Raw genomic sequence first — 13,499 nt, forward strand, 5'->3', positions numbered from 1 at the left:
ACATCCTCGTAAATCTTCTCTGCACTCCAGCTTAACAACATCTTTCCTATAAAAGGGTGACCAAAACTGAACACAATATTCCAAAAGTGGCCATTGTCTTGTACACTATAACATGACGTCCCAATTTCTATACTCAATGACTGATAAATGACAATGTACTGAAAGCCTACTTGACCACTCTATGTAGCTGGGACGCCACTTTCACGGAAATATGTCCCTGCATTCTTAGATCCATCTGCTCTACAACACTCCCCCAGCGCCCTACCATTCACAGTGTAGGTCATGCCCATGTTAGACTTTGCAAAATTATAATGCGTGACCATAATTGTGTAAAACTGAAATATGTAATGCAACATTGTGGGGATTACAAAGATGTGGCTGCAGGAGGATCGGGCCTGGGAACTTAATATTCAGGGTTATACATCCTATAGAAAGGACAGGCAGATGGGCAGAGCTCTGCTGGTGAGGGATAAAATTCAGTCCCTTGCGAGGGAAGACATAGGGACTGACGAAGGAGAGTCACTGTGGATTGAGTTGAGGAATTGTAAGGGCAAGAAGACACTAATTGGTGTTATCTACAGACCCCCAAATAGTAGCCCGGATGTCGGGTGTAAGTTGCAGCAGGAGTTAAACTGGCATGTAAGACAGGTAATGCCACTGTGGTGATGGGGGATTTCAATATGCAGGTAGACCGGGAAAATCAGGTTGGATCTGGATCCCAAGAAAAAGAGTTTGTAGGGTGCCTCCGAGATGGATTCTTAGAGCAGCTTGTAATGGAGCCTACCAGAGAAAAGGCAATTCTGGATTTAGTGTTGTCCAATGAACCAGATTTGATAAGAGATCTCGAGGTAAAGGAACCGCTAGGAGGTAGTGATCATAATATGATTAGTTTTAATCTGCAATTTGAGAAGGAGAAGGTTAAATTGGAAGTGTCAGTGTTGCAGTTGAACAAAGGGGACTATGAAGGCACAAGAGAGGAGCTGGCCAGGGTAGACTGGAAAGGGATCCTAGCAGGATTGACGGTGGAACAGCAATGGCAGGAATTTCTGGGCATAATCCGGTTTACTAGGTTAATTCCCGGAATGAAGGGACTGTCATATGTTGAAAGACATTACCCAGGACAATGTGTCCTTTCAACAATCGGCTCTTCTGCCTTACTAATGCTGAGAGCAAGGTTGTTGGTATTCTGGCACCGTTCAAAAAGGTTATCAATCACCCTCTTGTCCTCTGACTCATCGTTTTCCAGTATTCATCCAACATAGGTGGTATCGTCAGCAAAATGAAAGATGGCATTAGAACTGTCTGGCTACACAATCATGGGTATTGCGAGAGGCAGACAAGGGGACTGGGCACACAGGGCTGATAGATATCGAGGAGGAAGTAGTGTTGCTAATTTGTTTGGAATTTGAATTATATGTTTTACTTTCATGCAGTTTGACAAAACAAAAGTTGCTGTGTCATTTTCACAACAACAAAAAAAAGATTATTTATTTATTTTCCGGTCAATACAATACAACAGATTGACCATACAGTTGTGAAAGTTAAATAGTACGAAATCATTGTATCAAAAATGAAAACAATATCATCACGCATGATATTTTCTGACCGAAAAAAGAGGTGTAGGCAGAAGCCTATTGTGCCTACCCTTAATACTTATTAACAAAATATAATTTAATAAACAACACAACATCATAAGTCAGAAGCAGATAAACAAAACATAGAGAGAAACACAAATATAGCCAAGAACCATCATTTCTGTCATGTCGTAGGTATTTATTCACAAAATGCTGGAGTAACTCAGCAGGTCAGGCAGCATCTCAGGAGAGAAGGAATGGGTGACGTTTCGGGTCGAGACCCTTCTTCAGACTGATGTCAGGGGGGCGGGACAAAGGAAGGATATAGGTGGAGACAGGAAGATAGAGGGAGATCTGGGAAGGAGGAGGGGAAGAGAGGGACAGAGGAACTATCTAAAGTTGGAGAAGTCGATCAGTCTGAAGTCGATCAGTCTATATTTCTGTCATGTCAGTCATTTCTCAGTGCTGATCACATATTTTGTATCTCTCAAATATAATATTTTTGAACATTTTCTTGAATTTACACATGTTACTACACTCTTTTAATTCATTGTTGCAACTGTTCCATAAATTGACCCCTTTTCAGTCAGAGTTGTGAATCTGTGGAATTCTCTGCCTCAGAAGGCAGTGGAGGCCAATTCTCTGAATGCATTCAAGAGAGAGCTAGATAGAGCTCTTAAGGATAGCGGAGTCAGGGGGTACGGGGAGAAGGCAGGAACGGGGTACTGATTGAGAATGACCAATCGGCCCCAGATGGTCAGATTAGGCCCTCACACATCCTCCACTCTAACAATCAGCACCGGCTGCCCACAAGGATGCGTGTTGAGCCCTCTTCTCTACGCCCTTTACACCCATGACTGCACCCTCACTCATCCTACCAACACCATCATCAAGTTTGCGGATGACACGACTGTGGTTGGACTCGTCTCAGGAGATGACGAGACAGCCTACAGAGATGAAGTCCAAAAACTGATAGGATGGTGTGCGGAAAACAATCTGGCTCTGAATCCTTCCAAGACAAAAGAACTCATAATAGACTTCCGAAGACACAATACGGGCTACACACCACTGCATATCAGCGGGGTTTGTGTGGAAAGGGTCCCTGCCTTCAAGTTCCTGGGCACGCATATTGCTGAGGATCTCTTCTGGACCACAAACACCATAGCGGCAGTCAAAAAGGCACAGCAGCGGCTCTACTTTCTGAGGATCCTCAGGAAGAACAACCTGCAAGAGCAGCTGCTAGTGACTTTCTACCGTTGCACCATCGAGAGTGTGCTGACGTACTGTATTTCTATGTGGTACACCAGCAGCTCAGAGGCAGACAAGAAAGCCCTTCAGAGGGTCATCAACTCTGCAAAGAAAATCATTGGTTGCCCACTGCCCTCTCTAGAGGAACTTTACTCCGTCCGCTGCCTCAGCAGAGCAGCCAACATCCTGAGGGATCCTTCCCACCCTGGTCATCAGCTGCTCCAACTGCTGCCCTCTGGTAGACGGTTCAGGTCCATTACATCACGGACTAATAGACTCAAGAACAGTTTCTACCCCAGCGTCATACGTGAGCTGAACACTGCCAGACACTCACATAAAACTGAATGGAAGGAACGGAACTGATCGGAACACTGTCAGTTACTTGTCAGAAAACATAAGCCTCAATTTAATACAAGTTTACATTCTACTGCACTTATATTGCTTAACATTTGCTAAACTTATTACATGTTACAACCGACCGCACCTTATATTTAATTACATTATTATTATTATTTTTTTTTTAAACGGCACTTGCAATATGTTGGCTCTCATTGCTGTGCAATAACTTGCTGTCTTGATTGCACTGTACACTGCCTCGGCCGTATTGTAATTGTTTTGTCTATATTGTATTAGAGGTCAGTTTGTTTAATTCAGTAGATTAGGTTTAGCTTGTTATGGATAAAGGTTTATCCTTTGTACTGTCTGCTGTGTGTGATTGCATCATCTGGACTGCTTTAATTTCGCTGTACTTTGTGTAGTGACAATAAAGGTTTTTACAATTTACAATTTACAATGATCAGCCATGATCACATTGAATAGCGGTGCTGGCTCGAAGGGCCGAATGGCCTACTCCTGTACCTATTGTCTATTGTCTAAGAACAATGCAAATTATGTCGATAGATTTCCAGAATTCCTTGAATGAATTTACTCACTCGTTCAAAAACGACGTACATTTTTTTTTTTTTTTTTTTTAAATTGGACTCCAGCTTTGATTCTGAGCGGACATGCGCTAACCGAGCTTTCTTCACTCCCTGCAGTTGGTTACATGCTACACCTGTGAGGAAACTTCAAGATTCAATGGAGCGAGAAGGAGATCTCTTGCTGTGAGGCCTCGCATCCCAAGAAGCTTAACCAAGACAAAAACTGACATAAAGCCACTCGAAGCAAGGGGGATACCCCAGTCTACAGAGAAAGCAACCAAATACTCCCCAAGTGTGACTAAATCAAGCTCCGAAAGCAGGAGCCCAGCTACAACTCCACGGTATTTATATATTTTTTACTGCTTTCTTGATCTTTTATATGACTCTTTACGTGGATGTTGCCAGGACTCGAGCGTCTGAGCTACAGGGAGAGATTGTGCAGGCTAGAACTCTATTCCTTGGAGCGCAGGAGGATAAGGGGGTGATCTTATAGATGTGTACAAGTTCATGAGAGGAATAGATCGGGTAAACGCAAAGTCTCTTGCCCAGAGTAGTGGAATCTAGAACCAGAGGACATGGGTTTAAGACGAGGGGGGAAAGATTTAATGGGAACCTGAGGGAGAACCTAACTTCTTCACACACAGGGTGGTGGGTACATGGAACGAGCTGACAGAGGAGATAGATGAGGTGGGTATTATAATGTTTAAGAGACATTTGGACAGGTACATGGACAGGATAGGTTTAGAGGGATATGGGCCAAACACAGACAGGTGGGACTAGTAAGTATAGTATAATGGGAACCAGGGGCCACAGTTTAAGAATAAGGGGTAGGCCATTTAGAACAGAAATGAGGAAAACCTTTTTCAGTCAGAGTTGTGAAGCTATGGAACTCTCTGCCTCAGAAGGCAGTGGAGGCCAATTCCCTGGATGCTTTCAAGAGAGAGTTAGATAGAGCTCTTAATGAAAGCGGAGTCAAGGGAAATGGGGAGAAGGCAGGAACGGGGTACTGATTGTGGATGATCAGCCATGATCACGGTGAATGGCGGTGCTGGCTCGTAGGGCTGAATGGCCTACTCCTACACCTATTGTCTATTGTCTAGATGGGACATGTTGACTGAATAAGGGTCCCGACCCGAGACGTCCTCTGTAGAGGAAGGAACATGCAGATGCTGGTTTACACTGAAGATAGATAGACACAAAATACTGGAGTAACTCAGCGGGTCAATCAGCATCTATGGAGAAAAGGAATCGGTGACATTTCGGGTAGAAAGTCTTCTTCAGACTGAGACGCTGCCCTCTGTCTGATCGTTTCCCTCTGCAAATGCTGTCTGACCCGCTGAGTTCCTCCAGCACTTTGTGATTTGCTGAACGGTTCCAGCATCTGCGGGCTCGTGTGTATTTATAATCGGCGAGTGGCAGAAATAGAATGTTCTGCAACAAATAAGCGCAGTATTTGTGGTAATAATAAGTTGCAGCGGTAGAGTTGCTGTCTTGCAGCGCCAGAGACCCGGGTTCCATCCTATCTGGGGTCTGTACGCACTCTGTACATTCTTCCTGTGGCCGAGTGGGTTTTCTCCGGTTTCCTCCCGCACTCCAGAGATGTACACGTTTGCGGATTAATTGGCTGCGGTAAATGTTGTAAAATTTGTCCCCAGTGGCCGGTGAGCAGGGATCGCTGGTCGGTGTGGACCGAAGGGCCTTTTTCCGTGCTGTGTCTCTCAACGAAATATATTTTAAATTTGGATATGCAGCAACTTTTCTCTTGCCTTTAAATTACAGTGGTCAACAAGCAATGACACTTTTTCTAGATTTGAAAGCTTTAGTATGTCTAATTGTAATAGAGTCATACAACATGGAAATAGGCCCTTTGGCCCAACTTGCCCATGCCGACCAATACTAGTCCCACCTGCCTGTGTTTGGCTCGTATCCCTCTAAACCTGTCCTATCCGTGTACCTACCTATTCAATGTCCTTACAGTATGTGCCTCAACTACCTCCTTTGGCAGCTCGTTCCGTACACCCACCACCCTCTGGGTGCAAATGTTGCCCCTCAGGTTCTTATTAAATCTTTCCCCTCTCACCTTAAACCTATGATCCTCTGGTTCTTGGTTCCCCGACTCTAGGTAAAAGATTCTGCATCTACCTTATCTATTCACCTCATGATCTTGTACACCTCTACAAGATCACCCCTCATCCTCCTGCATTCCAAGGAATACAAAAACAGGGATGTAATGCTGAGGCACTTTATAAGGCGCTGGTCTGACCGCATTTGGAATATTGTGAGCAGTTTTGGGCCCCATATCTGAGGAAGGATGTGCCGGCTCTGGAGAGGGTCCAGAGGAGGTTTACGAGAATGATCCCAGGAATGAGTGGGTTAACATATGATGAGCGTTTATCGGCACTGGGCCTGTACTCGCTGGAGTTTAGAAGGTTGAGGGGGGGACCTCATTGAAACTTACCGAATAGTGAGCGGCCTGGATAGAGTGGATGCGGAGAGGATGTTTCCACTCATGGGAGAGTCTAGGACTAGAGGGCACAGCCTCAGAATAAAAGGATGTATCTTTAGTAAAGAGATGAGAGGGAATTTCTTTAGTCAATGGGTGGTGAATCTGTGGAATTCATTGTAATGAACGGCTGTAGAGGCCAAGTCAATGGATATTTAGCGTGCTGGCTGGCTAGATAGCAGGCAACAAAAGCATTTCACTGCACCTCTGTAAACATGACAATAAACTGACAAGCAAAATTATTTTTAACGTGGAGATGGACAGATTCTTGATTAGTACAGGTGTCCGAAGTTATGGGGAGAATGGGGTTGAGAGGGAAAGATATATCAGCCATGATTCAAAGGTTGCAAAGGTCTTTTATTGTCATGTGTACCAGTTAAGGTACAGTGATATTTGTATTACCAAACAGCCATACTAAAAAAAGCAACAAAACACACAACTACATAAAAGTTAACATAAACATCCACCACAGCGGATTCCCCACGTTCCTCACTGTGATGGAAGGCAATAAAGTCCAATGTTCTTCCCTCATTTTTCTCTCGCGGTCGGGGCAGTCGAACCATCAGCAGTCGGAGCGATCGAAGCTCCCGCAGCCGGCGGTCGAAGTCCCCGCGATCGGGGCGGTCGAAGCTCCTGCGGCTTGGAGCTCCCGAAGTCGGTCTCCAGCAGAGGCCGCCAACTCCTCGATGTTAGGCCGCAGTGCGGACGGAGATGCGATGCTGAAAAAAAATCGCATATCCATCTTTAAAAAAGTTCCCCCCACCCCCCACGCTAAAGAATACTAAAACATCCATTTAACACATACTAAAGAAACAACAGAGAAGAAAGGGACAGACAGACTGTTGGCAAGGCAGCCATTGCTGGCACCACCCGGTGGATTGAATGGCGGAGTACACTCGATGGGCCGAATGGCCTACTTTTGCTCCTAGAACGTGAACTTCGGAATGAAGTCCTAGCCTGGCCACCGTCTCCCTATAGCTCAGGCCCCCAATTCCTGGCAACACCGCCTCAACAGTGAATGTTTCCAGCAGTGGGTAGGCATTGCTGTTTTTGTAACCTTTGCATTTACCTTCCTAGGACGTCTGTGGTCACATCTTCGCCCTCTTTGATGTCAGCCAAAGGGAAGAAGCTGCAATGCTCTCGTCTCAAGATGCTGTTGAATTCCGAACAGAAGCAGCAGAGCACAAAGGCCACGCTTAAAGATTTCCTGTCTTCGGTGTAAACTGCGATCTGTGTGTAATTTTTCAAATGTGCTGTTTGTCTGGCCCGAACTCGGTCCGAGCGGGAGAAAATGTAATTGGGGAGAGAGGAGCGAACCGTCCTCTTGTCGGCTCGTACGAACAGTCGGTCAAACGGCCTCGGGGTTGGGCAAATTGATTTTTTGTAATCTTGTCATAAAATTGATTTTTGCTGTTTAAATATGAATCGATGGGAATATTACCAGAGCAAGCATGTTGGAGCTCGGCTGTGCGACAGTGCAAAATGTGATAGAGCAGATTAACTAGAAGCATGCAGGCAACCGATAAGCTGATTTGCCATCTGTCTATCCGAGAGGCATAATTATACTTCTACATGTTGATGTTAAAGTGACGGCAGCTGTCAGGACATAAGTGGATGGTTATAGTAACTAGTATATATTTAACCATGTGCTGCTTTCAGTTTTGTTTTCGCTTAAAGTCCCCAAAGATGAATTTTTGCTATCTTAACCATTTTAACTCTGTGTGCAGTGTGCATGATTCGCTGATGGGTATTTTTTTTTTCTCCCCGCGACCTCTCCCTGAAAACAGTCCCGAGCAGAGGCTGAAGATTAGACACAGAGTGCTGGAACAACTCAGCGGGTCAGGCAGCACATCTGGGGAAAAGGGAATAGGTGACGTTTCGGGTCGAGACCCTTCTTCAGGCTGAAAGATGGAGAAGGCCAGAATAAAAACAGGCCTTGCAATAGATGCATTCTTCACCCCTATCTCACACCCTAGTTGTTCTACTAGTCCCACTGAGGGTTGTAAATCTGTGGAATTCTCTGCCTCAGAAGGCCGTGGAGGCCAATTCTCTGGATGCTTTCATATCATATCATATCATCATATATATACAGCCGGAAATAGGCCTTTTTCGGCCCACCAACTCCGTGCCGCCCAGCGATCCCCGTACATTAACACCATCCTACACCCACTAGGGACAATTTTTACATTTACCCAGCCAATTAACCTACATACCTGTACGTCTTTGGAGTGTGGGAGGAAACCGAAGATCTCGGAGAAAACCCACGCAGGTCACGGGGAGAACGTACAAACTTCTTACAGTGCAGCACCCGTAGTCAGGATCGAACCTGAGTCTCCGGCGCTGCATTCGCTGTAAAGCAGCAACTCTACCGCTGCGCTACCGTGCAAAAGAGGGAGCTAGATAGAGCTCTTAAAGATAGCGAAGTCAGGGGGTATGGGGAGAAGGCAGGAACGAGGTACTGATTGAGAATGATCAGCCATGATCACATTGAATGGTGGTGCTGGCTCGAAGGGCCGAATGGCCTCCTCCTGCACCTATTGTCTATTGTTCACATCGCACTTTGGTCAACGTGGGTTGTGTTTAAATGTGCTATACAAATAAAATTGACTTGACTTGACTTGACTTGACTTGTATCCCTGTCGTTAGCACATCTTCCCCAGCCAACAATGGTCCAAGATGGGCCCCACCCTTCCTGAGGTCATCTGTTGCCAGCCCTGATTTGTTCTAGCCTCCTCTATATGAGGAAAGGTTCCAGCCTGAAACGTCACGTATTCCCTTCTTCTCCAGAGATGCTGCCTGACCCGCTGAGTTACTTTCCAGCATTTTGTGTCCAACTTCGGTATGAACCAGCCCCTGCAGTTCCTTCCTACCCAGCCAGAGACTTGCAGGATTAGGAGTGATCACGGGCGGCACGGTGGCGCAGCGGCAGAGTTGCCGCCTGACAGCGCCAGAGACCCGGGTTCCATCCTGTCTACGGGCGCTGTCTGTACGGAGTTTGTACGTTCTCCCCGTGACCTGCGTGGGTTTCCTCCGAGATCTTCGGTTTCCTCCCACACTTCAAAGACGTACAGGTTTGTAGGTTAATTGGCTTGGTATAATTGTAAATTGTCCCGAGTGGGTGTAGGACAGTGTTAATGTGCGGGGATCGCTGGTCGGCGCGGACTCGGTGGGCCAAAGGGCCTGTTTCCGCGCTGTACGTCTAAACTAAGCTAAACTTAGGATCAGACAGAAGGCATGTGTGTCTGCTCGACTGAAGTGGGAAATATAACTGATCTCTGTGAATGCTGGTGTAAGAGCATCAGAAGAGGTGGACTCAGAAGCATTAAAATTGTGCAGAAAGAGAAAATATTCAAACATACACAAGTAGTTAATTAGAAGAAAAAAAGTGCTGTACTTACATGTTGAATGTATATACTAATTAAATATTTTCAATTTCTTGTATTAAAAACTGATTTTAAAATGCCGCATTTAAATACATAAGATATTAAGAGAAGTAACTGGCTTTCAGACCATTCAAGCCTGCAGTTCCCTTCAAATGAAGACTGTTAGAAGTTCATAAGTCATAGGAGCAGAATTAGGCCATTCAGCCCATCGCGTCTACTCCGCCATTCAATCATGGCTGTTCTATCTTTCCATCACAACCCCATTCTCTTGCCTCCTCCCTATAACCCCTGACACCCGTACTAATCAAGAATCTGTCAATCTCTGCCTTAAAATATCAATTGGCGGCCTCCACTGCCATTTGTGGCAATGAATTCCACATATTCACCACCCCCCCCCCCCCCCCCCCCCGACTAAAGAATTTCCTCCTCGACTTTCTAAAGATACCTCCTTCTGAGGCGAAAGATCGTCATGCTGGAAAGAAAACCATTTTGTTAGTTTTGTTTCTTGAGTGTCTCGTTTCCCGTCAGTCCAATCGACTAGTGAGATTGTCTCTTCCCACGCCTGTGTAAAAACCACCCAATTAGTAATTAGTGTTACACGGTTTTCCCCCCGATTCATTTAGCAGATGACACCCTGTCATTGCCAACGGCAAGAGGCCTGTATCCCATTCCTTCCGAATTGAAGCTCGGTGGCGCGGCGGTAGAGTTGCTGCCTCACAGCGCCAGAGACCCGGATTCCATCCTGACCACGGGTGCTTTGTCTGCACGGAGTTTGTACGTTCTCCCCATGTGGGCAAGTTGGGCAAGTTGTTTCCACACTGTATCACACGATGACTATCCTGGTTTACACAAGAAGACACAAAGCAATGGAGTATCTCAGCGGGTAAGGCAGCGTCTCTGGAGAACATGGAGTCTGAAGAAGGGTCTCGACCCGAAACGTCACCCATTCCTTCTCTCCAGAGATGCTGCCTGTCCCGCGGAGTTACTCCAGCATTTTGTGTCTACCATAAGTTCTCGCAGCATAAGTAGGCCATTTGGCCCATCAAGTCTACTCCGCCATTCAATCATGGCTGATCTAACTTTCCCTCTCAACGCCATTCTCCTGCCTTCTCCCCAGAACCCCATGACACCCGGAGTAGTCAAGAACCTGCTTCATATAAAAGCTTCAAAACTCTTGATATTTACATTTTTTCAAATATTGTACCATGGTTTCTTGCTGTGAATTTCTGCATCTATGTAATTCATTTATTGTAAATAAATTTAGCTGTGAAGTTTATCTGCGTTAAAATGTTATTTATCACCTGTTAAAGCAAATGAGAGCACGTTATATATTTCAAAAGTGTAAGCATTTTGTTATTTTATTGGCTTTGTTATTTAGTTTAGTTTATCGTTAAAAGCGTAAAGACAAGACAGTAAGTACATGATTATAATCAAGGTGTCCACTAGTCCGTGGTTCTCCAGTGAGGTAGATAGTATCTCAGGACCACCCTCTAGTTGTTTAAATACCTCGCGCTGCCTCGGCAAGGCCTGGAGTTGCCTGTCAGTTATCAGTTACCTATCAGTTGCCTGATAACAGCTGGGAAGAAACTGTCCCTGAATCTGGAGGTGTGCGTTTTGCCTTTTGCCCGATGGGAGAGGGGAGAAGAGGGAGTGACCGGGGTGCGACCTGTCCTTGATTATGCTGCTGGCCTTGCCGAGGCAGCGTGAGGTATTTAAATGGAGTCAACGGAAGGGTGGTTGGTTTCTGTGATGGTCTGGGCTGGATCCACAATTCACTGCAATTTCTTGCGGTCTTGGATGGAACTGTTCCCAAACCAAGCTGTGATGCATCCCGATAAAATGCTTTATATGGGGAAAATACATCCAGCAGCGAGTTGGACTTTGATTGGAAATTGCCAAAAAGCCCACACAAGAAATACAGACCAAATTGTCTGATATAGACAATAGGTGCAGGAGGAGGCCATTCGGCCCTTCGAGCCAGCACCGCTATTCAATGTGATCATGGCTGATCATTCTCAATCAGTACCCCGTTCCTGCCTTCTCCCCGTACCCCTGACTCCGCTATCTTTAAGAGCTCTATCTAGCTCTTTCTTGAAAGCATCCAGAGAATTGGCCTCCACTGCCTTCTGAGGCAGAGAATTCCACAGATTTACAACTCTCTGGGTGAAAACGTTTTTCCTCATCTCAGTTCTAAATGGCCTACCCCTTATTCTTAAACGGCGGCCCCTGGTTCTGGACTCCCCCGACATTGGGAACATGTTTCCTGCCTCTAACGTGTCCAACCCCTTAATAATCGTATATGCTCGGCTCGGCCCTGGGACCTTCTATCGCCCGGCGGGGGTTTCAAAAATCGGGAGCCACGATCGCCTCGAAGCAGCAGTTTGACTGCCTGACCGTGGGAAAAGGGAGAAGAACAAAGGAGGAGAAAATACTTTTCTTTGCCTTCCATCACAGTGAGGGTGTGCCTGGAGGAATCACTGTGATGGTTGTCTGTGTTAAACCTATGTAATTGTGTGTCTTGTGCTCTTTATTGTTTGTGACTGCATGGTAACGACAATTTCATTCAAGTCTATTTTTGAATGACAATAAAAGCAATTTGATTTGATGTATGATGTGTCATTTAACCAAATTAATTAATCGGCCGAATCCTTGCGGTCGGTGAGATCTCTCCTGAAGGCTCGTCGGTCGGCGTAACCGGGTAGGAGCTGGAGATTTTAGATTTAGAGATACAGCGCAGAAACAGGCCCTTCGGCCCACCGGGTCCGCACCGCCCAGCGATCCCCGCATACTAACACTATCCTACACCCACTAGGGACAATTTTTTACATTTGCCCAGCCAATTAACCTACATACCTGTACGTCTTTGGAGCTTGGGAGGAAACCGAAGATCTCGGAGAAAACCCACGCAGGTGCAAACTCCGTGCAGACGGCGCCCGTAGTCAGGATCGAACCTGAGTCTCCGGCGCTGTATTCGCTGTAAGGCAGCAACTCTACCGCTGCGCCACCGTGCCGCAGATGTGGGACGTGAGGAGCAAGGGCCGGTAGGAGGGTGAACCGGGGTAATGCCTCCAGCACCCTCAAGGTCGGCTGTAGGAGGTGTCGCCAGGACACAAAGGTGGCCGGGCCAGGAGAGGAGAGGGACGTGGGTTCGCCAGAACTGCTCCAGTACATCGAGAGAGACACAAAATGCTGGTGTAACTCAGCGGGACAGGCAGCATCTCTGGAGAGGCGGAGTGGATGACGATTCGGGTCGACACCCTTCTTCAGAAGAAGGAATGGGTGATGTTTCGGGCCGAGACCCTTCTTCAGAAGCAGGGTCCCGACCTGAAACATCTCCCGTTCCTTCTCTCCAGAGATGCTGCCTGTCCTGCTGAGTTACTCCAACATTTTGTATCTCTCTTCGGCATCTCCAGTTCCTCCCTACTCCGGTACATCGAGAGCGCGGGCCGACCAGGCTTTGGACTTTGATTAATGGCATGTAAACTGGTCGTGCCCCCATGTGTAATATATGCAAAAGGAATTTCACTGTGCATAGAGTCATAGATTGATACAGTGTGGAAACTGGCCCTTCGGCCCAACTCGCCCACACTGGCCAACAATGTCCCATCTACCCTAGTCCCACTAGCCTGCGCTTGGTCCATATCCCTCCAAACCTGTCCTATCCATGTACCTGTCCAACTGTTTCTTAAACAATGGGATAGTCCCAGCCTCAACTACCTCCTCCGGCAGCTTGTTCCATACACCCACCACCCTCTATATGAAAAAGTTACTCCTCGGATTCCTATTAAATCTTTTCCCCTTCACCTTGAACCTATGTCCTCTGGTCTTCGATTCCCCTACTCTGGGTAAAAGACTCTGTGCATCTACCCGA

The 13,499-nt window shown here is 46.4% G+C and overlaps 1 protein-coding gene across 1 annotated transcript in view; it reads left to right on the top strand.

Moving 5' to 3' along the window:
• rmp24 (ribonuclease MRP subunit p24) overlaps positions 1 to 12,233 on the top strand; it is a 62,185-nt gene extending 49,952 nt beyond the window's left edge. Inside the window, exons 5-6 of the mRNA XM_078414424.1 lie at positions 3,860 to 4,083; positions 7,323 to 12,233. Coding sequence (XP_078270550.1) covers positions 3,860 to 4,083; positions 7,323 to 7,467 — 369 coding nt within the window. The 3' untranslated portion in view covers positions 7,468 to 12,233. The remainder of the gene's footprint in view (positions 1 to 3,859; positions 4,084 to 7,322) is intronic.
• Positions 12,234 to 13,499: the final 1,266 nt, after the last annotated feature.

Source organism: Rhinoraja longicauda, chromosome 2, assembly GCF_053455715.1.
Source record: "Rhinoraja longicauda isolate Sanriku21f chromosome 2, sRhiLon1.1, whole genome shotgun sequence".
Lineage (NCBI taxonomy): Eukaryota > Metazoa > Chordata > Chondrichthyes > Rajiformes > Arhynchobatidae > Rhinoraja > Rhinoraja longicauda.